Source organism: Ruditapes philippinarum, unplaced genomic scaffold (assembly GCF_026571515.1).
Source record: "Ruditapes philippinarum isolate M1 unplaced genomic scaffold, ASM2657151v2 ctg288_1_1_1_1, whole genome shotgun sequence".
Classification (NCBI taxonomy): Eukaryota; Metazoa; Mollusca; class Bivalvia; order Venerida; family Veneridae; genus Ruditapes; species Ruditapes philippinarum.
In genome coordinates this window covers 35478-57506 of record NW_026860775.1, presented here as the reverse complement: position 1 = coordinate 57506, position 22029 = coordinate 35478, and the positions used below count along the sequence as shown (strand labels likewise).

The following is a 22029-nucleotide window of genomic DNA, read 5'->3' as shown; positions in this document are numbered from 1 at the left end:
CCAATAACCAAGTAGAATTGCTATTATTTGCAAGATTAATATCTGATTATTCAAAACTAAATTTCTCACTAGGTAGTCATCGTTTAGTTTATTTATTTGATAGAAATGTGCATGTTTAGTATGTAGTTTATGTGACAATTAAGTGGTAGTCATGTGAAATTGATAGTCATACAGTTGTTCACTGAGACCCATGTGATAATGCTAATTGTTATTTGAGTTTTCACTGATAGTCATATAACTTTTCACTGGTGGTCATATGACTTTCCACTTCTGGTAACTGGTCATGTGATTTTATTGAGACAAATGTCTGTCCACTTGTAGCCATATGACATGACAAGGTAGTTAAATTTTGGTGTAGATATTTGCATGTTTAGCAGATTGTAATATGATTTTCACTTAGTAGTCATGTGACTGCTAACTGGTAAGTCATGTGACTGCTAACTGGTAAGTCATGTGACTGTGAACTGGTAATTCATGTCGCTGCTCACTGTTAATTCATGTGACTGTTCACTGGTAAGTCATGTGGCTATTTACAAGTAGGCCATGTGACTGTTAACTGTAAGTCATGTGACTATTAACTGGTAAACCATGTGACTGTAAACTGTAAGTCATGTGACTATTTACTAGTAAGCCATGTGACTGTTAACTAGTAAGTCATGTGACTATTTACTGGTAAGCCATGTGGCTATTTACTGGTAAGCCATGTGACTGTTAACTAGTAAGTCATGTGACTATTTACTGGTAAGCCAAGTGACTGTTAACTAGTAAGTCATGTGACTGTTCACTGGTAAGTCATGTGACTTTTTACTGGTAAGTCATGTGACTTTTTACTGGTAAGCCATGTGACTGTTAACTGTAAGTCATGTGACTATTTACTGGTAAGCCATGTGACTGTTAACTGTAAGCCATGTGACTGTTAACTGTAAGCCATGTGACTATTTACTGGTAAGCCATGTGACTGTTAACTGTAAGTCATGTGACTATTTACTAGTAAGCCATGTAACTAGTAAGTCATGTGACTATTTACTGGTAAGCCATGTGACTGTTAACTGTAAGCCATGTGACTATTTACTGGTAAGCCATGTGACTGTTAACTAGTAAGTCATATGGCTATTTACAAGTAAGCCATGTGACTGTTAACTGTTAGCAATGTGAATATTTACTGGTAAGCCATGTGACTGTTAACTGTAAGTCATGTGACTATTTACTAGTAAGCCATGTAACTAGTAAGTCATGTGACTATTTACTGGTAAGCCATGTGACTGTTAACTGTAAGCCATGTGACATTTACTGGTAAGCCCATGTGACTGTTAACTAGTAAGTCATATGGCTATTTACAAGTAAGCCATGTGACTGTTAACTGTTAGCAATGTGAATATTTACTGGTAAGCCATGTGACTGTTAACTGTAAGTCATGTGACTATTTACTAGTAAGCCATGTGACTATTTACTGTAAGTCATGTGACTGTTAACTGTAAGTCATGTGACTGTTCACTAGTGAGTCATGTGACTATTGTCTGTTAGTGACATAACCAGGTACCTAAAGTTTTATTAGATACATGTATTTGCATGTTTAGTAGATAGTAATCTTTATTTTCACCAGGTAGTCATGTTAAATATAGATAGAGATATATTAAAGTCATGTCCACAGGGTAGTAATGTGACTATTCACCTGGTAATTCATGTGACAGCTTATAATTCTTTTAACAAACCAGCATGACTCTTCTTCTATTGGCACAAACATTGACTTTTTTTGTCACAAAAAGATAAATTTTCCTGGTGTTTGTCTATTGATGCATGTATAATTTACTAATTTCTAGCTAAATTAAATCTAATGATGAATTAACATGATGTCATAACTACTGGGATAAGATATTCTTGTTATTTTTTATGGTTTTTTTTTCTTTGATATTTTCTTCTTTCTTAACAAAGGTGAATGATAATATTTTTTCTCCTGGTTAATGTATCAGATGAGGATTTTTTTCTTGATTATATTTAGTTATATTATGATAAAAATTGTGCAATGGGCGTGTATCATTGATATTTGTCATCCGATATAAATATAGATATATTGTTGATATAGTTTGCATTGAATCAATGACAGCTCTGATGATAATTTAGCATTTTAGAGTATAAAATTGTTGTCTGGCTCCAGTATATCATGTGTTGGTAGGAAAATGTTGTTATGAGAGTAGAGTGTAGTAAATGTTTGACATGTTTTATGTTACTACCTGTATACTCCTGTATATATGAGCCGCGTCAAGACAAAACCAATGTTATGCGTTTGCGACCAGCATGGATCCAGACCAGCCTGCGCATCCGCGCAGTCTGATCAAGATCCATGCTGTTCGCTTACTAACTCTCTTACAAGTGGAGAAACTGACAGCAAACAGCATGGATCCTGATCAGACTGCGCGGATGCTCAGGCTGGTTTGGATCCATGCTGGTAGCAAACCCATTATGTTGGTTTTGTCGTGACGTGACTCATATATCTCTCCTGCTCCTGACATTCTACCATTTCCATCATCACTCTAATTTTCTCCGTCATAAAATTGACATTTTTTACTTACCATGATTGATAATAGTAAAAACCAGGTAAATATGGCTGCTATGTTACCACGGTAACATAATTTGAATCAGATGCACAATTTGTGTGGATACTTATAAGACATGCCCTTCTAGTAATAATCCTATTGTAAATTGCATTACCTGTTCTTCATGAAGCTCAGAGCTTCAGCTGGCCGTAATTAGAAAGGTAACAGGTGAGCAAAAAAGTAAAAAACCTCAAAAAATTTACTGTAGTAATCCAAGAAGCTGAAATCTTGTGAGACTTCATAAATAAACATGATCATAAATCTATGTTGAAGTAAGGCAGTTGCTAGTAAATAACTTAGGGATATTTTAAGAATCATTTAAGACAATTAACAAAGGTTTGTTGAGTGGCTTGAATCAAGTTCATACAGTTAAAACTCTTTACCAACTTTTATGACTCATTTTTTGGGGGGCCTGCTAGGAAAAATAAATCTCATCTCAAGAAAAGTACATGTTCTCATAGGATCTTTTATTGTATAGGAATAGTAAGGTTAACATAAAACTTATCTCAAAATATTAATTTAAGAGTTAGCATTAGCAACAAGCTATCAAAACAGACTGTCCCAAGTAAGTTTTAAACAGTTGTTCCGTTACATCCTAAGAATTTCTCAAATAAGCTATAAAGAGTTGATGCCCTTATATCTTAAGACTGTCCCACGTAAGCTATAAATAGTTGTTGCCCTTATGTCTAAAGACTGTCCAAAGAAAGTAATAAAGAGTTGTTGCCCTTTTGTCTGTTTTGCTATATTTTTTTCCAATTTAGACTCACACCAATGCTCCTTGGCAGACATCTTGCCTCAACTTTTTTTTTAATTTTGATTAGTTTGATAAGGTTACTGCCCATGGCACAAACTAAATCCTTATGATAAGAGTTACTGCCCTTTGCACAAAATGAATTATTTTGATGGAGTATGCAGTCCTTTGCAAAATCTGTATTGAAAAATTTGAACATGATTGCCATTGAAATCTTATGGCATTCAATAATATGTAATTCTGAGTGAACGATTGGAAATGTGAATCATAAAATTAATATCATAAAATTGATTGAAAATGTGAAATAAAAAGAATTGTTGCTCAATGTCTTTATACTTGGCAGTGAACTTCACTTGGTATTGTCCATTGATATCAGCATTTTAGTTATCTTCTACAGAATGGATTATGCATTCAGCCCATTAGAAAATGGCAGGTGGCCAGTAATTGGCTAATAATTGTAACAATGTACCCCATATTTTGTCACTGCAAGACAATGATGATGTGTAAATCGGCACCATTTTTTTGCAGTTCATTTACAACTTTAAATTTTGTACTGTTTTATTCATTACCCTCCATGTTTAAATTTAATTTTTGTTTTCAGTGTGAAGAAAGAGACGTTTTGTCTTGTTGATGTATCATAATATTTAAAATTCATAAACACCTTATAAATCTCTCAACAATTATCAACAAAGACTTCTGTAATTTCCTATTTTCGTTTATAGCTCTCAACATTATTCCTATGTTATGCTTGTAAAAACAGACTTTAACAACAGCTTTATGACAGACAAAAAATGAAAACTGGAGTAAAAGATTGATGGTGTAGCAGTCTGGAATGGGGTTGTTTGGTAGAAAAAATAGTTCCTTTACGACATTACTATGTAGAGGTTTATGGGTATTTATGTACATGGTAAATAACAGTTTTACTACAATGCCAACTGGTGTTTATAACAATACTCTCAACAACTGTTGTTTGACAGCTCAAAAAAAAAAAAAACATATTTGAATATGAATATAAAAGTCAGGAATTTTCTTGTTCAAGTAGCTTTCTCTATATAGTAATAGTTGATTGTTTTACACAAATGTTTAAAAAAGACACACCAAAAATAATATCACATAGATCCCAAAGGAATTTATTCATGTTGCTTTGTCTTCATGAGAAGTTGGGAGGTTGTTTTGTGGTTTAAGAGGTAAATTAATTGACAAGATATTTTGGTCAGTGTGGTTAATTAATCATTGTCTGGTAGTGGTCAATCATCATCATCATTAGTATACTAGTACTGGCAACAACAGTGGCATACTGACCACACTAATATACATATCCTGGCCACCCTCATTATATAGAGGGTACATGTTGTATGTTTGGGACTGTCCCGGAAATCTGGTGACTGTCATGGAGGTGTCCCGGAGATTTTTTTTTTGTCCCGGTACAAATCTGAAATAATATCATTTGCGGCAAGAACTTTTCCATTTCTATGCCATCTGATTGTCAAGTTGATACATGTATTAACTATTTTGGAACACTGCTTACAAACCGATTGTTGCAATACACAGGGAATGGTGACACTAATCCTTTGATTGGTAAATCGAAATCTTTGTTGTCCCCCTCATCTAACAATTATCACAGTAATTTAGATCAATTAAACAGTTTAAAGATTAACTGTTTACCCCCTGAAAGTAGTCAAGAATTCATGAATAGCCTTTTTGCAACCAGTACAATGTAAGGTCGGTCTACACATTTGACAGCAATGCAACCATTAAAGATCCAGTCAGCCTTTGCAGCTGACAACAATGACATCCCTGTGTCCCCAATGTAAGATATGCGAACATGTACATCTGACAAAAATTACATGATTACACCTGATAACTGCAGCCATTATGAGTCAATCTATAGATAATTATATTCATCCATAAATTATAATAAAAAAAGCCCCACATGCTCACAATGTACTGGAACTTTAGTACTATATGCACTCATTTTACTTTTTTTCTCACAGAAAGAAAAAGATGATATGATAATGTGTAAGGATTACAGATCAGAGTCTGGTTGTTTTTGTGGTATGGTATAAAATGGTGTAATTTTAGGGGTAAAGAGATAGATGATGGGCATACTCACCATTGTGTACCTTATTACAGTGTGTGATCTTAATTGATAGGTTTAGGATGAGAGAGGGGTATATGTACTCCTCAAATTCCTCTGCAAGTGTTCAAAGCAAATATTATTGGGTACAGAATGCTAGGGTTGCATAAAATTTGGTATAAAACAAGAATAAATGCCAGTTTAAAAGGCTTTGTTGTGTGGAGTTATAAATCATTCTTACTTTCTCTGGAAGAAATTCTCAACTTATTAGTATAAGGTTTTGACCTTATGTCAGGTAATGTCATAGGTGAAAATTCACGATTATTCCTAGATTCAGAAAATTTTAGACACGCAAAGGCCACCTTTTCTATGTAAACTAAACCGTTAAAATGTAAAATTTTCAGGATGTTACAAGTATCATACTTTCACTTACATAATTCTTGTCATTCTAGTGGGAGGGGTATGTATTTAATTAAACATCAATTATCATCAATTTTATGCTACAGTAAAAGTCTTTTTATGCTTATTACAGAGAGAGTCTATTTTAAGCCGAATGGAAAATTTATGTGAATGTTTAAAGGGACTACAATGAGGTTTTTTACTTGGAAGGACCAAAAATATTTTTTTATGACTTGTGTACCATTTAGTTTATACAAATTTATTTTAGTTTGATTGTGTTTGAAAGTATAAGCTTATTGAAACACACTCGAATTAGTTCTGTTTGAAAGTACATGTATAAGCTTATTAAAACACACTCGAATTCATTCCTGGAACCAACCAGTACTAAGCAATGAATGTAAAGTTTCTTTCTGAAGGAAACAATGGCCTGCCCATGACAGGGTTTGAACCCACGCAATCAGCAATTCTTAGATTATTCATCCGACGCATTAACCACTCGGCCGCTCCGCCATTTATTAGCTCACCTTGCACAAAGTGCAGGTGAGCTTTTAGGATGGCCAACCAAATGGCGTCCGTCGTCAGTCGTCCGTCCACATTTTAAATATTCAAAGGACATCTTCTATGATACCGCAAGGCCAATGTTAATGAAACTTGGCAGGAATACTCTTTGTATGAAGCTCTATCAAGATTGTTCAAAGAATTCCATTTCATGCAGAACTCTGGTTGCCATGACAACAGAAAGAAAAATCTTTAAATATCTTCTTTTAAAGAACTGTAAGAGCTAGAGCTAAGATATTTGGCATGAAACATCTTCTAATGAGTGTCTAACAAGTTTGTTCAAATAAAAGCCCTAGGGTCAAAATTGGCATGGCCCCAGGGGGTCATTGATTTTCCCAATATGCATGTAGTAAAAACTTAAAAAATCTTCTTTAAAGAACCCAAAGAGCTAGAGCTAAGATATTTGGCATGAAACATCTTCTAGTGAGTGTCTACCAAGTTTGTTCAAATAAAAGCCCTGGGGTCAAAATTGGCCCCTGCCCGGGGGTCATTGATTTTCCCTATATGCATATAGTAAAAACTTAAAAAAATCTTCTTTTAAAGAACCGTAAGAGCTAGAGCTTAGATATTTTGACATGAAACATCTTCTAGTGAATGTCTACCAAGTTTGTTCAAATAAAAGCCCTGGGGTCAAAATTGGCCCAGCCCCAGGGGGCCATTGATTTTCCCTATATGCATATAGTAAAAACTTAAAAAATCTTCTTTTAAAGAACCTAAAGAGCTAGAGCTAAGATATTTGGCATGAAACATCTTCTAATGAGTGTCTACCAAGTTTGTTCAAATAAAAGCCCTGAGGTCAAAATTGGCCCTGCCCCAGGGGGTCATAGATTTTCCCTATATGCATATACATTGTAGTAAAAACTTAAAAAATCTTCTTTTAAAGAACCCAAAGAGCTAGAGCTAAGATATTTGACATGAAATATCTTCTAGTGAGTGTCTACCAAGTTTGTTCAAATAAAAGCCCTGGGGTCAAAATTGGCCCCGCCCCGGGGGGTCATTGATTTTCCCTATATGCATATAGTAAAAACTTAAAAAATCTTCTTTTAAAGAACTGTAAGAGCTAGAGCTTAGATATTTGGCATGAAACATCTTCTAGTGAATGTCTACCAAGTTTGTTCAAATAAAAGCCCTGGGGTCCAAATTGGCCCCGCCCCAGGGGGTCATAGATTTTCCCTATATGCATATAGTAAAAACTTTAAAAATCTTCTATTTAAGAACCCAAAGAGCTAGAGCTAAGCTTTTAGCATGAAGCATGTTCATATGAGTGTCTACCAAGTTTGTTCAAATAAAAGCCCTGGGGTCAAAATTGGCCCCGCCCCAGGGGGTCATTGATTTTCCCTATATGCATATTGTAAAAACTTAAAAAATCTTCTTTTAAAGAACTCAAAGAGCTAGAGCTAAGATATTAAGCATGAAACATGTTCTAATGGGTGTCTACCAAGTATGTTCAAATAAAAGCCCTGGGGTCAAAACTGGCCCGCCCCGGGGGTCATTGATTTTCCTTATATACATAGCAAAAACTTAAAAATTTCTTCTTTGAAAAAACCCAAATAACTAGAGTTTAGACATTAAGCATGAAACATCTTTAAGTAAATATCTACAAAGTTTGTTCAAATAAATGCCCAGGGGTCAAAACTGGCCCTGCCCGAGGGGTGTCATTGTTTTTAACTATATGTGTATAGTAAAAGCTTAAAAAATCTTCTTTTAAAAAACCCAATGAGCTAGAACTTAGATGTTTTGCATGAAACATCTTCTTATGGGTGTCTACCATTAGTCTGTTCAAATAAACAAATAAAAGCCCTTGGGTAAAAATTGGGCCCGGGGGGGGGCTATATACAGGTGAGCGACCTCAGGGCCATCATGGCCCTCTTGTTTGATGTAGGTCTGGACTAATTAATAAATTGTGTGAAATTTTTTATACCATTCCCTCTCTCTGTTAAAAAGTTCCAAGAAAAAAAATATTTTTTTAGCAAAATGACCAAAAACCGAAAGCATTCTCTCAAACAAGGCTTAAAATTTTACAAAAAACAAATATTTTCAATTTAACAAGTGTATTTCTTTGAATTATCTTTTACAGATTTCCCCATTTTAAATACTTCACTAGATCTATGCAAGAATTTCAAGTTTTATATTTTAAGTGACCTCAATTGAGATCCTTTAATAAACATACACTAGATTTTGGAATAGTTGATTTGATGTTATGAGGGGAATGTTATGACAAGTTTGTTCATACAACGGCAAGTTGTCAGAATGTTGTGGGAAAATATACTGACTGGATAATCATATATAAAACAATAAATTACCTGTCAGAACTCATTGTTCCAGGCAAATACTTGTGTTACATACTGCGCTCATCGTAATTATAAGTTAACTTTGAAATACACACGGCCAGTAATACTGTTGAATACATTGAAGCACTGATGTCAGGAACAGTAAGCTGATGTCATTGCTTGTAAGCGCCAAACCCTCGCGCCACAGTTCATGTAATATTCCCAAGCTTCAGGCATTGAAAAATATTTTCAGAGTATCTAGTCCAGAAGGACGAGTAGCTTCTAAATCCATTTTGCAGGCAACATTTTTCTGCTCGTTCTGCATGGAGTTCCTTAAATTCTACTTGTAATTACAAGCGGACGAGTGAAATATTCAATCTCTGGGCTTCAAATGTTGTCTGCTATATTTAATATACAGTAAAGACTGTCTTAGCGACCCCCTGTATATAGCGACGTTCTGTCTATAGTGACCATAGTTAGGTGCGCCGAACAGTATTTACTATATAAATGGTCTGTATGTAGCGACTCCCTGTCTAGTCCGTATAACGACCATCATTTAGTCACCCGTTACGGTATTTGAGCCGTGAACAGCGACTTTTGCAAGGGGAGCATGGCTTGAACTAGGTGACTACTTTGGCGAAGAAGTCGCCTTCGGATCAGCGACTTTGCTTCAGTCGCCCGATTTTTATAATTTTCCGTCATACTTATTTACGCCGCTAGGTCTGTTAATAATTTGTTTACCTCTCAATTACAACCAATTACCGTTAATCCGCTAATTAAGAACGCGTGTCAACATCAACAAAGTTCAATACACGCCGCAAGGCAAGAGTTCACTATGTTTATCTTTCTCATTACGTATATATGCGATTGACGAATCAGAACGCGCGTTGTATCTACGGCAGTTTGCATTGACCAATCGGCGACACGCTAATACACTGTGGCTGTTTGTTGACAATTACACAATATGGCGATAAATTCAATCAATTTTCGCCGATAAAATGATTAAAGACACATGCATGTACATAATTGCTGCGGTGTTTTGGCGAGTAAAGATAAACAATGCCAAACGTCTTAAAGATGTGGTTATGTTTGAAACCTCGATTGTTAATTTTTTTCGGAGCACTTATCTGTAGAAATTATGTGGAGATTTGTATCTAATGTTTTATTAATACATTGAACTCCGTAAAGTAAACAGGTTGATTATACAAAATTAAATGTCTCTACAGTAACATCTCATTAGTAAAATTGAAATTAAACATTTTTTTACAAACAGATTTATCAATATAAATTACATTTTAATGAATATGTAACTTTTAGATACTAATGTTAGGGTGTAGTTTATAATCTTAACCAATTATACATGCAATTTTAACTTAAACCCTTAGTATGGTACTATCCTGCTTTTCAACAAAATATTAGTATGATATGTTCATATATCCGAATTATATAGAGACTGTCCACAGTGACTCCCTGTCTATAATGACCTTTTTTCTTTTCTCCCATCGAAGGTCACTGTAAACAGTCTTTACTGTATTGACTTTCAGACCCCTTAAATTGAACATGAACAGTTTTAAATTTAGAGCAGAACATGTCTGTGACAAGTATGAAGCAGGCATATAATTTTATAAACATTTTATTTTTAAAAAAATCTAAATCAAATCCGTCAACAGTATCAACACATTATATTTATCCTGTCAATACCATTTTTGCAGAGTTACGTCCCTTTTCTGCAGCTTGCAGTTGATATTGTAACAGTACATTAATGATAATATAGTTTAAAGTAAAGACAAATTGAAGGAATATGGCAGTTTTATAGATTTTCTTCTAAAATGGGCACCAAAAAAAAACAACAACTAAGGAACCAAAAAAAAAATAAAAAAAATTGCATTTTAGGTAATTAGCCTTTATGCTATTTGATTATATCAAGGAGAAATCTCTTTTATGACAAAGGCTTGTTTTTATAGCATAATTATACTCACTGAAATAGGACAAACACGTTTGAAAAGTTGATGTTTTCTTAAATATTTTATTTCTTTTTGAGTATTTTGCAAAATTGATTAAGAGATGTAGATGTTTATTTGTGTAACTCTTTTAAAGAAGATTCCCTATTACAAGTGGTCACATTAAATGGAATGCCAGAAACAATCTGAAGTCATTATGGTAAGAAGTTATAATAATTAAGTGTCGTCTGCTAATGGGTGTACACTTGGCGCCACCTGGTGATTCATTGTCTTTTTGCTACCCTTGCTACCTGTGAACTGGAGAGAATACTTGGTATTGTTTCTGTTACGGCAGTGTTGCTACCTGAAGAGAAAATCATTGTCCGTCTGCTGAGAGAGTTTTTGAAAAAGGGGAAAAAAAGAGGAAGTGAAAGTGTCGTCTGCTCTGTGTTTTTCAAAATTAATGTTGATAGGAATTATTCAAATGGAAAATGTTTCTTTAAAAAAATTTGTTTATAATAAGAAGAAATGTGAAATAAACCAATTTCTTATCTGATTGTACTTTTCCATCATTTAATTATAAAAGTTCTTTGGAAATTGCCTATACTAGAAAAAAAATGGCAATGTAATTTCAATTGACAAATTTATTTATTCATTAAAGATAAAAGCAGCTTAAATATATCGTGGAAATAAATTTGATTAGAATTTTAAATGTCTTGATTATTTTAGACGTAAGAAATTGGCAAAACATTGGTGTTGTATTGAAGTTCAAAGCGACTATGAAGTTTTCGAGTTAATTTTTTCGCTGGATTTACCTTCGGATAATACGTATGGATTTAATATATTTCCCAGCCGTGTTTTGAAATGGTTCACGCGTGGCTCACCTGTGGCCGATGGGCTTGTTTGCTCATAGAGGAAAGTGATTTTGCAGCCCCAAATATTTCATGATTTATGTACTGTCAATCCCCTATTTATCATATGCCTATTACATCAAGAAAAAAACTTGTTGAAAAATCTGACGGGAATAAATTGTTCAACTGTTTTGTTGTTATAAGTGATAAAGAATTCATTGATTTCTAAAACTTTGGCTTCACTTTCTATTGATGAATGAGAAAATAATGAAAAAAGTGTTATAACCATTCGATATGTAGACATGATAGACAAAAAGTAATGGAATTAACAGACAGTTTAGTTATGTTTTAGTTATTTAGAAAGAAAATAGTCTTGTAACGGGAAAAAAGGAATATTGTCGATGATATGGATAGATGCAATGACAAAAATGCGCATAAAAGGTTCATGCTTGATTGCTTACATGCTGGAGTTTGATTATTGTAAGACTTTCTGTGATTTTCACGATTTATTTTAGGCTAGATTGATCTGTGAAGACAGAATTTACCTGTATAAAATTAAGGGAACCTAATTGCTCATAATCAACTCTACCTAAATATTTAAACATGTGAATTATCACTTGTGAAAAGATTATTTCATTCTTGGGATTTTATTTGTACATCGATAAAACTAAAAAGTTAACATTGTACATTTTACAAGAAAAATTGTGATAGTAAGAGATTTATATGATTGAAGTATATTGATAAATATGGGGTGAAATAGTTGTTGAGGGAATATAATTTCTGCTTCAGAATGAAGATTTATAAAATCAGCAAGAAATATGAAAGAAAGAAACAAAAATGTTAGATTTACTTGTGTACAGAATTTATGGAAGTATTAAAGAGAATGAAGCAAATAGCCATGTTAAGGAGATAGCTTTGTGTTAAGAAATTTGAAAATTGCATTGTGGGAATATGGGAGCAGACGACATTTTGTCGCTGGTGTCAGCACTGACTCTTCTTCTATCTTTAGTCTTCCTCTGTTTTATGGCCGGTATTTTAGGATTTGGAATTTTAGTCCTAAAAAATGTAAGTACTGGTATAATTCCATAGCAACAAACAGATTTGACCTCTTTTATACCATTATAAAATTCCAAGACCTGCATTGTGTTATATTTTGAGCATTTAATGCAACATTATCAAGTATTAAATAAACAATAATTTCTAATAATTTGTAATGCATTTTCATCAACTATTTTAAATAATAAGTATTTCTAATTACAAATAAAGTTTTGTCAGCAAGTATATGACTGACAGTGGCGCAAATCCCAGCAAAACAAAATTTATCCCTTACCATTCTGCATATTTTAGCCACATATCTTAGACTCCCTATTCTTTCAACCTAGACAAAACACATCAATTTAGGATAATTCTCAAAATATGTACTGACTGAAAAGAGCACAACAGTGTGGACCATGCCTGGATGACAGTGATGCTCCAGCACTGGTATAATCTGTTTCTGCCAGCAGGCTAAAACTTTTATTCAAATAATCTTTATTTCTGTAAATTATATGTCTGAATTATATGTCTGAAATATCTCCCATCATTGATGGTTCATTACAATCACACCTGACTACCAGTGGTACCTTCTCAGCATTCAACTGTTTTAAAATACATTTATCATAATGTATAAGTTCAAGGTCATCTCATTTTCTTTTTAACCATGTACATGACAGACTGCTCAGTGTTAAACATTTAGAAACAACTTCATAAGATTTCTATTTATTGACAATTATATCTTTTTCTCACCTTATGAACTGCTATTTGAAATAATAAATGCAAAAAAAAACTTGCTAAAAAATGCACAATAGATTTTTTAAAATGATAAATTTGAATAATATATGTATGAAATGAAAGATTTAGGAAATTATTTTTTGTCTTATTTGTCAGGGTAATTCTATGAAAGCAATTTTTCTGTTGCCATTTGTACCATTTGGATTTTAAGGCATTATACTACATACCTTTTGCAAATAAAAGCTCCATTTTGTTACATAATGCATTATATTTATTTGATGTTTTTTTTGTATTTTGTTTTCAAAATGTTTAGAGGTAGTTTAATGTGATATCCTTATTGTCATTGATATTTATTTTAGATTTTTTGATATTTCCATATGGTTTCTACTGTGATAATTATTATATTGCGAGCAAAACTCTGTGTTGGGGGAGGGGGGGGGGGGGGGGGGGGGGGAGAAATGAACAAAGAAATGTCAATCTGAACTTGGCAAATATGCGTTTTTTCCAAGCTAATCTCCTGGAACAAACAAACTTTAACGGCTATAGCTTCACTGTGCACTACTTATTTTCAAAGCTGTAACTGTACAAGTTTGTTTGTACCGAAAGACACAAAATATTCTTAATTCCAGAGTAAGTCTTTTAACTCACAGTATTATCAAGAAGAAAAATTATAAATCTGCACATGTCTGAAAATACCGACTTCTTCCTATCATAATCAAGGGGGGAAATTTTCATATTTAGAAAAAGTAAGTGAATAACTTTAATCTCATGAGGTGAGGTTATACTGTCCTATATTGACAGAGTTATATATAACAGAGCAAAAAAATGCACAACTGTTACTTATCAAAATAATAGAATTTGATGAGAAAAGTAGAAAATGCCACCTGTTCTTATCTTACATATACCCCTTTAGTTTTCATAGCTACAATTAAGAGAAAATTGAAGTTCTAGAAACCTTACTTCATGATCTATGGAACACCAACTTTGTTCATTATTCTATGCTTAGATAAGAAGTGATTTTTGCTGTATTTTGCAATTTTAGAGAACTATACAAACATTTATTTATATATATGCTAAATTGAATAGGAAGAGCCCTAACTATTATCCTATCAAAGAATAAGATAGCTTAGACAGTTTTTGTACTCAGAATTAAGAGAGAAACAGAATCCCAGAAGAACGCCTAAAACAGCAAATTTGGAAATATTGCATGCTTGGTATCATTGAGCCTGTTTTAAGCCCACAGAAGTGAAAATTGCAAGTCACTGTTCACGCCCCAATAGCACAAGACTATTTTGCTGTATTAAGTTGTTAAGATTAAATTGAAGGTAAATATAATAATAGCTATTGTCATGAGTCCCTTAAATTTTCCATTTTCAAATCAGTGTCTTAAACATTCATATATAAAGAGTGCTGCTTTACGTAAAGCATTTATACTTGAAAGTTATTTTGAAATAAGCAAACTAATGAAAATATCTAGAGTATAAAGCAAAGTTTGTTAGAAGGGTATTGAATTATCATCACCATCACACCTTTCTCATAATATTATAGTTTCCTTAATAAGGGGGTTGACTTGCTGTGTTGTAGAAGCTGTTTGAAGTGATATTTGTGGAGAAGGTTGAAGGGAAGACATTACAGGTGTTCCATAATATAATTAACTCTTGTATGATAACTTTGTTGTGTTGTACAGTCAGAAAATTTGCCCATGTTCCAAGAGGCTGTCAAGTCCTAAAGAGTTGCCTATCACTTAAAAAGCTTTTCTCAATTTCCTTCAAATGAGAATACATACCTTTTCATGTTATTTTTAGACAAAAAAGAAAGTGTAGAAATTACAAGCACATGGTTAATTAGCATGTTTTTTGTGTGATGTACACAACATAATACAGGTGGATCTGTAGTCACTGATACTGTGAGAAAGATGGTCTTCATGGAAACAATTTTATGTTGAATCAGCTGAAAATGTTTGTTAAGTGCAACATGTACAGGAATAAAAGCACCCCTTGCCGTTGTGGGTTCCAATCCTGACAGGGAATTTGAGCTCTTTCATGTGAGTAAGCCATCCAGCTAGCTTTTGGAATGTTGGTGGTTTTCTGGTGCCCGTTCTTGCCTAAAATAATGCACAGTCTGAGGCACCAATAAAGCTGGAAAGTTGCCATATGACCTATACTGTCTTAATGCGACAATTTCCAAACAAATCCCACCAACCCTGCTCTGTTGTCAGGTTTTATGTTTACTGTAACCCAACGAATATTCGCGACCAATTAATATTCGCTTTATTCGCGGATGGCCACGAAGCGCGAATATTTGTTTGCGCGAATAAGTCCGCACGATTTCGCGAATAAATTGGGTGAGAAATTTTTATTTTAGACGTTGTTCATGCAAAGCTACTTGACCGGATATATTCGAATTTTACGGGCACCTGTTAGGAAGTAATGAATTGTTATGAATATTGCCAAACAATAAAAACACAAACTAAGTAAACTACTACTATTTTATAAATATCAAAAGAACTCTATGTCAATATAGCAATCACTATTTCATTTACATTTAAAGTCATAATGAATTGATACAGTGTTCGAATATTTATAAAGAACGTATAATTCACTCATTTTGGACATAAGTCAATCAACACCCGAAATAGATTAACTTTATAAAAACAGCTAAACATGTTACAAACATAATCATCATTATGACACGCGCTTCTGAGCAATTATCGTCTAGTTTGTGTTTTTCACACGTCTGAAGGGAACGGACGAAAGAAAACTATTAATCGAGAAAAACAAAGTATAATAGTGTGATACCCACTCTTTTAACGACATGTTTGGAAATGAAGACGAACGATGCGTACATGTACACATATAAATAAAAAATATAGAGAAAATGTTTTGCTGAATTGTGATCACAATTCACTTACCAATACAATATATAAGGCTAGCGTATTGTTAATCCCATTTTAGACACTAATAATGACCTCAATTATTTAAGATTAATAGTCGGCTAGTGGATTTTATGGCCCCATCGGACTTTCCAATCCGCGAATTTTTTTTTTCGGAAATCGAGAAAACGCGGAAATTAATATTCGCGAATATGTCCGACCTCGGCAAAACGCGAACATTTGTATTCGCGAATATAAATTGGGTTACAGTATATTGAAATACCTGGAAAAAATTGATCCCTCAGAAGCATTAAAATCAGCAAAAGTACTTGAAAATTGCAGCCTCAGTTTGATCGAGTCTGTACATGAGGGATAATTCAAAAGATCACTCATGCCCCCTAGCACTGTCTTGAGCAGTACTTCAATTTTCAACACTTTAAAAGTGCTTGAATCAATGATCTCGAAGGACCATATAAATATAACAAACAACACATGGAAAGGTGTTCTTGTAAAAAAAATTTTCAAAGTTTTACAATCTGTGATAATGTTACCACAGTGTGTGTGATAGATTTTGTTGGTGCAGTTTTTACATTAGAACAAAGTGATTATTTTACAGAATTCTTCTCCCTTCAGTATATGCCTTCCCAAGTATTTTCCCTCTATAAAACCTTACATTAGATACCCTAATAACAGTAAATAATTGTGTATGATCACTTCTGGAGGAGTTGTATCATAGTTTTCATGCAATTACAGTGTGAAGAGAGATGTAATTGTGGCGACATTGTCAGATTTTATTGTATGTAACAGGAATATTTCACATTAAATATCAGTTATTGTGAGTAGATCTACTTGTATATCTTCGGTATTGCCACAAGAAACTAGCAGAAAATAGAAATAACCGAGGGCAAAGTGAAGCAGAAAATTGTAAAACTTTCTACAAATTGCACTAATAATATATTAATGATCATTCAAGCAACACTATTATTACATCTGGATTGAAGATTGTTTGGTCTCCTTCACAATGGTTACAATCATCATCTCTTTCTGCTGCTTTACATTGATCTACATGAGTGTTTATACACTGCACATGTCATTCTTCTAGAGGTTGTTTTGTTTCTCTTGTAATAGTGCTTTTGCTCTTGTCTGTTTTTATGTTTTGCTCCTTTTTGTTCATTTGGTACCTGCAGTTTAATTATATTTGGTTTCAATATTGTTTTTTGTCCCTTCTTATTTTAAGCAAGTTAGTTTTGTTTAATTTCCCATCCTTCTTCTCCAGCATGCCCTTATAATGTTTGTGATTCTTTTTGTTCCTTACTACAGTGTTTTGCTTTTATGTTAGTATAAATGTACAAAGTTGTGTTTGACATTGTTTTGTTATTAGGTTCTACACTTTTTAAAGTATTAAAGTTTTACTTTTTCACAGTGTTTTGGTTTTACTGACTTGTCACAGAGATTGATTTTACTATTGTCTGACAGTGTTTTGGCTAAATTTCTCTTGTCACAGTGTTTTGGTTTTACTCTTGTCTGTTTTACTCTTGTCACAGTGTTTTTGGTTTTACTCTTGTCACGGTGTTTTAGTTTAACTCTTGTCACAGTGTTTGGCTTTTCTTTGGTCACATAGTTTTGGCTTTTCTTTGGTCTCATAGTTTTGGCTTTTCTCTTGTCACAGTGTTTTGGCTTTTCTCTTGTCACATAGTTCTGGCTTTTCTCTTGTCATTGTGTTTTTGTTTTACTCTTGTCACAGTGTTTGGCTTTTATTTGGTCACATAGTTTTGGCTTTTATTTGGTCACATAGTTTTGGCTTTTCTCTTGTGACAGTGTTTTGGTTTTACTCTTGTCACTGTGTTTTTGTTTTACTCTTGTCACTGTGTTTTTGTTTTACTCTTGTCACAGTGTTTGGCTTTTATTTGGTCACATAGTTTTGGCTTTTCTTTGGTCACATAGTTTTGGCTTTTCTCTTGTCACAGTGTTTTGGTTTTACTCTTGTCACTGTGTTTTTGTTTTACTCTTGTCAAAGTGTTTGGCTTTTATTTGGTCACATAGTTTTGGCTTTTCTTTGGTGACATAGTTTTGGCTTTTCTTTGGTCACATAGTTTTGGCTTTTCTCTTGTCACAGTGTTTTGGTTTTACTCTTGTCACTGTGTTTTTGTTTTACTCTTGTCACAGTGTTTGGCTTTTATTTGGTCACATAGTTTTGGCTTTTCTTTGGTCACATAGTTTTGGCTTTTTTCTTGTCACAGTGTTTTGGTTTTACTCTTGTCACTGTGTTTTTGTTTTACTTTTGTCACAGTGTTTGGCTTTCATTTGGTCACGTAGTTTTGGCTTTTCTCTTGTCACAGTGATTTGGCTTTTAAATTCTCATGTCACAGTGATTGAATTTACTCTTTATAGTTTAACGAACATTTTATAGTGTTTTGTTTTACTCATGTTAAGGAACTGTGTATTCACTCTTGATCAATGTTTTTTGTTTAATTTGTAGTTGATTTAGCTGTGATTTTTTTAATCTAACTTTATAAAATGGCTTAATGTACTTTATCTTTGCTTTGGTTTTTGCTCTACAGCTACTATTGACTTACTGTGGACATAATCTGTTGTATGGTTTTCTGTTATATGTCAGGTGATAATGTACTTAGCTCAGAATAATATCAAAACAATTATTATAGATAACCTCATGTTAAAAATCATATCGTAACTACTTCCTGCACAAGGTGCAAAAATAACGTAACTTAATTACATGACAACTGTTGTGACAGCCAAGACCTCAATACATGTACAACGTATGTCATTAGTAATAGATAAATAACAGGGATAAATAACTGATGTAAAACCACAAAATTACTCTCATATTTTCTTATTATATTTCATATAAGTTGCTTGACATTGTTTCAGACCAAGCCATTAAAAGAATTTGACTAAATTTAACAGATATTACCCTAGTTAATGTTTATAGTGTAAATATCTCTAGCAGATATTGCCCTAGTTGGTGATATGAGGGTAGATATCTGCTTTGATTCATGCTGAAATGTGCAGCAAGCTGTTGTTTTGTTTGACATTGATGGTTTCTAGATGACAAGTCTTTACCTACCTGTCATGAAGAGATACACATTAAAATCTGTGATAATGCAAATTATTTGTCCCCGCCCCCCTCATGTCAAATTGCAACTGTAACATCTAATTGCAGTGTCTGGTGCCAACATTCTGCCAGAAACATGTAACACTTGGGTAGAAACAGTGTCAAAATACCTTCAACAATATCGGTAAACAACAGTATTGGTTGATAGTTTCTTGGTTTTTTTAAGTGCAGAAAAGTTTACACCAAAATATCATCTGCAGTTTTGTGCTATAATTTAATAGATAGAAGTTTGTTCTTGACTTTTGTTTTATTTCGTTAGTATAATGTGTATGAGTTCAATGAAATTGAGACCTAAATTGCATTGTGGTGCTCATATTTGGTTGATACATTGTGAATGTCATTTTGAAAACTAGGTCGGTTAACCAAACAAATTAGAAAAAATGTTTTGTTGTTAATCAAGATAGAATGAATAACTAGGAGGTTAATGAGATTTAGATTATGTTTTTACGTTGTGAGATTATTAGCTCACCTACAGTAATATATAATTATTTCTCCCTCTATATTTGCAAGAATAATGTTCTTTCATGTGAGGAAGCTAGTAGGTGATTCTACTCAGTGCTTGTTCGTGCCTGAAATAATGCACGGTAGGGCACCTGAGGTCTTCCTCCACCAGTAGAGCCATAAGATCTATACTGTGTCGGTGTGACGTAAAACCCAATCAAACAAACAAGAATAATGCCTTGGCTCAGGTAAGAAGTATAGTACAAACCAAGCCAACACATCTATACTGCCTGACCAGGCTACTTAAATTGGTTAATAAATTTTTGTTGTTGGATTATAAGTGATTATAAGCTTTTGTCACCTGAGAAATAGAGCTACTAGGCCAGAATTAACTGCCTGCCCAACTGTGAAGCCTTGATCAGACTCTTTGCTTCTTAGTTACTAAAACATTTTCATCTTGATATTTACAATATTGTAAAAGACAATTCAAGAACATGGAAGCTGGTCAAGGCATTCTAAGAAATAGAGCAATTTACTGAGATTATTGTTCAGACCTATAATTATGATGAGAAAGTCCATTGCATGGTAAAAATGGCAATATTAGAATGAAACCATAGATTATTTAGACTAGAATGTAGGTGTAATACTTGTGTAGTGATTATCTAGACTAGAATGTAGGTGTAATACTTGTGTAGAGATTATTTAGACTAGAATGTAGGTGTAATACTTGTGTAGAGATTATCTAGACTAGAATGTAGGTGTAATACTTGTGTAGAGATTATCTAGACTAGAATGTAGGTGTAATACTTGTGTAGAGATTATTTAGACTAGAATGTAGGTGTAAAACTTGTGTAGAGATTATTTAGACTAGAATGTAGGTGTAATACTTGTGTAGAGATTATCTAGACTAGAATGTAGGTGTAATACTTGTGTAGAGATTATCTAGACTAGAATGTAGGTGTAATATTTGTGTAGAGATTATCTAGACTAGAATGTAGGTGTAATATTTGTGTAGAGATTATTTAGACTAGAATGTAGGTGTAATACTTGTGTAGAGATTATTTAGACTAGAATGTAGGTGTAATACTTGTGTAGAGATTATTTAGACTAGAATGTAGGTGTAATACTTGTGTAGAGATTATTTAGACTAGAATGTAGGTGTAATACTTGTGTAGAGATTATTTAGACTTAGAATGTAGGTGTATAATACTTGTGTAGAGATTATTTAGACTAGAATGTAGGTGTAATACTTGTGTAGAGATTATAGTTCAGCATGCTTAGTTCGTTTACTTAAATAATTAGAAATATAAGGTTTGATTGGTAATTATTTAAATTTTTAAAAAGTAAAGGATAAATATTTCTTTTTTCAAAATATGTGAACAAATATTCTGTGAATAACCATGTTGATAGTATTTTTCCTTAGTAAGCTTAGGTTTGTTTTAAATACAAAGTTTGAGGCAGTTAAAATGCTAAATTCAACAGGTCAGCTGGTCTGCTTTCATGATATTCTGTTCTCACTCACATGTCAAAAAATGAGGCTAGAAATAAATAAGAAGCTCTGTTATTGGTCAATTTAGAATATGTTCCAAGGATTAGCCAATCAAATGCTGTAGTTTAAACTTTTGAACCAGTCTGTATGTGTGCGTATTTCATCATTTTCCCAGAAGATGGGAAATATATTTAGAAATAAGAGAATAGTTTTCCCACCATGTTACAGTTTCTCCTTACCATGATGTACCCCTCTTGAGTATTGCTCTGTATGTTAATTGTTAATAGCAGAAATAATTACATTTGTTACTTTAGAATAATTCAGAAAATATCAAGTCATTATCAGTATATACATAGCAGAAATAGTTTGCCTTTTTTACAATATTTTTTTAAGGTGAACCATATTTTTATATTTTTGTTATACACTTTAATCATGTGGATATTTATCATTTTTCACCATTTTGATAGCTGGACTTGATTAAGTTAAAACAAGTAAAAGTTCATATCATAAATAATATGTAAATATCCGTTTTGAAGAGCCTTGTGTGGGCTCGGTGCTTAAGATTGCTGTCTTCCATTCACTTACAATACACTGCTAAGGACTATGATTTTACAGACGGACAATGCTACTACCCCGATGCTCGTTTTTGACTAAAATAATGCATACAGGGGCGTCTGAGGTCTTTCTCTACCAGTAAAGCTAAAAATTGCTATTGTGATATTTTACAGATGGATGCCCTAAAAAAAACCTACAAAATATAATGAATAAATAAAAAATAAATGCTTTTTGAATATAAGGGTACAAAATTAATAATGATGGTAGTTGTCATGATGTAGATCTATAGGATATATTTATGACCTGAGTATGATAACGGTTCCGTAGTA

General features: G+C 33.2%; 1 protein-coding gene across 1 annotated transcript in view; it reads left to right on the top strand.

The window, feature by feature from the left end:
- LOC132713337 (dystrophin-like) overlaps positions 1–22029 on the top strand; it is a gene marked incomplete at its 3' end in the record, with an annotated part of 157509 nt that overhangs the window by 106200 nt on the left and 29280 nt on the right. Inside the window, 1 exon segment of the mRNA XM_060695887.1 lies at positions 12374–12505. Within this exon segment, the coding sequence (XP_060551870.1) occupies positions 12374–12505 (132 nt within the window).